Genomic DNA, 1943 nt, shown 5'->3' with positions numbered 1-1943 from the left:
ATTTCTGCTTCCTTGTGTGTGTGTGTCTGTGTGTGTGTGTGTGTGACAAAGAGAGAAAAATTTCGTTCTGTCGCCCAGGCTGGAGTGCAATGGCATGGTCTCAGCTCACTGCAACCTCCGCTTCCCAGGTTCAAGCAATTCTCCTGCCTCAGCCTCCTGAGTAGCTGGGATTACAGGTGTTCGCCACCACGCCTGGCTATTTTTTGTGTTTTTAGTAGAGATGGGTTTTCACCATGTTGGCCAGGCTGGTCTTGAACTCCTGACCTCAGATAATCCGCCCCCTCAGTCTCCCAAGTGCTGGGATTTACAGGCATGAGAACCACGCCTGGCCACCATTTCTGCTTTTTAAGTCTGTTTTCCTCTCTGGGGACATGACTCCCAGCAGACATGCCTGTGTGTATGTGTGTGTGTGTGTGTGCACATGTGTGCATTGTATGCACATGTGTGCAGCAAAGTGGCCACCAGCAACCCCCACTTACATCCCATCAGCTCATTGGCTCGGGAATGAAAGGTGTCTTTTCCTAGGGCAGACTCTCATTGGCCTTTCCCCAAATTGAGCCAGTGGCTTAGGCTGTTCTGATTGGTCAGGCTGAGTCACATGGCCACTCCTTCTTGGCCCTGACCTTCTTTCCACCTGCCTGTCCCCTCTTGCTTCAGCGCTTCCAAGCCATGGAGGAGACGCACCTGAGGCACATGAAGGCACTGCTGGGCTCCTATGCTCACTCGGTGGAGGACACGCATGTGCAGATCGGGCAGGTGAGTCAGGGCAGGTGTGAGGAATGAGGCTGGGGTCGCTGCTGGGCGAGGGGGCCCTGATCAGTTACACGCCCTGCCCACCTGGCACAGGTGCATGAGGAATTTAAGCAGAACATTGAGAACGTCAGCGTGGAGATGCTACTCAGGAAGTTTGCAGAGAGTAAGGGCACAGGCCGGGAGAAGCCAGGTGAGTCAGGGCAGCCATCGGGGATTGCGATGTGGGGCTGTGGGTGACGGGCAGGACTCCAGAGGCAGGAGACTGAACCTCCCCTCCCTGGGCATTGGTTTCTTCATGGGAAAAATGGGTGCTGAGGAGTCCAGCTCTTCAGCCTGATCTTACCTATAAATTTCTTTGAACCAGATCCCAGAGGAGCCTTGAACGCCAGGCTCAGCTGATCTGACTTCACCCCCCAGGACCTAAGGGAGCCATTGAGGGTTGTGGAGCAAAAGAACAATTTGCAAATGCTCAGATGCAGTACTGGGGAGGAGTTAAGAGCAAAAGTTGGGCCGGGCGCGGTGGCGCACGCCTAGAATCCCAGCACTTTGGGAGACTAAGGCAGACAGCTCACGAGGTCAGGAGATCGATACCACCCTGGCTAACACGGTGAAACCCCGTCTCTACTAAAAATACAAAAAATTAGCCGGGCTCGGTGGCATGTGCCTGTAATCCCAGCTACTTACTTGGGAGGCTGAGGCAGGAGAATTGCTTGAACACAGGGGGCAGAGGTTGCAGTGAGCTGAGATCACACCACTGCACTCCAGCCTGGGTGACAGAGCGAGACTCTGCCTCAAAAAAAAAAAAAAAAAAAAGAAGGAAAGAAAAAGAAACTCAATCGAGGGTGGGGAGACTGGCTAAACTTTTTTTTGAGATGGAGTCTTGCTCCGTCGCCCAGGCTAGAGTGAAGTGGCGTGATCTTGGCTCACTGCAGCCTCTGCCTCCCAGGTTTAAGTGAGTCTCCTGCCTCAGCCTCCCAAGTGGATAGGACTACAGGCGTGCACCACCACGCCTGGCTAATTTGTTTTGTATTTTAGTAGAGACGAGGTTTCACCATGTTGCCCAGGCTGGTCACCAACTCCTGAGCTCAGGCAATCCATCCGCCTTGGCCTCCCAAAATGCTGGGAATACAGGCATGAGCCACTACGCCGAGCCAATTCTTTTGTGTGTGTGTGTGTGTTTTTTTTTTTTT

The 1943-nt window shown here is 53.2% G+C and overlaps 1 protein-coding gene across 1 annotated transcript; it reads left to right on the top strand.

Moving 5' to 3' along the window:
• The first annotated feature begins 559 nt into the window (after positions 1–559).
• On the top strand, positions 560–1329 carry LOC116548280 (F-BAR domain only protein 1-like). Its single transcript, XM_032273822.1, has 2 exons — positions 560–756; positions 847–1329. The coding sequence occupies exons 1-2, from the start codon at positions 670–672 to the stop codon at positions 988–990; spliced, it is 231 nt and encodes a 76-aa protein (XP_032129713.1). The 5' UTR covers positions 560–669; the 3' UTR covers positions 991–1329.
• Positions 1330–1943: the final 614 nt, after the last annotated feature.

This window comes from Sapajus apella, unplaced genomic scaffold, assembly GCF_009761245.1.
Source record: "Sapajus apella isolate SASKATOON/1434 unplaced genomic scaffold, GSC_monkey_1.0 scaffold9099, whole genome shotgun sequence".
In the NCBI taxonomy this organism is placed as follows: Eukaryota; Metazoa; Chordata; class Mammalia; order Primates; family Cebidae; genus Sapajus; species Sapajus apella.
Note: the sequence above shows the minus strand (reverse complement) of the source record. Positions and strands in the feature narration are given on the sequence as shown.

Coding starts and splice junctions, on each gene's coding strand:
- LOC116548280 (XM_032273822.1), top strand. CDS start 670: ATGGAGGAGACGCACCTGAGGCACATGAAGGCACTGCTGGGCTCCTAT. Junction 757..846: donor CGCATGTGCAGATCGGGCAG/GTGAGTCAGGGC, acceptor CACCTGGCACAG/GTGCATGAGGAATTTAAGCA.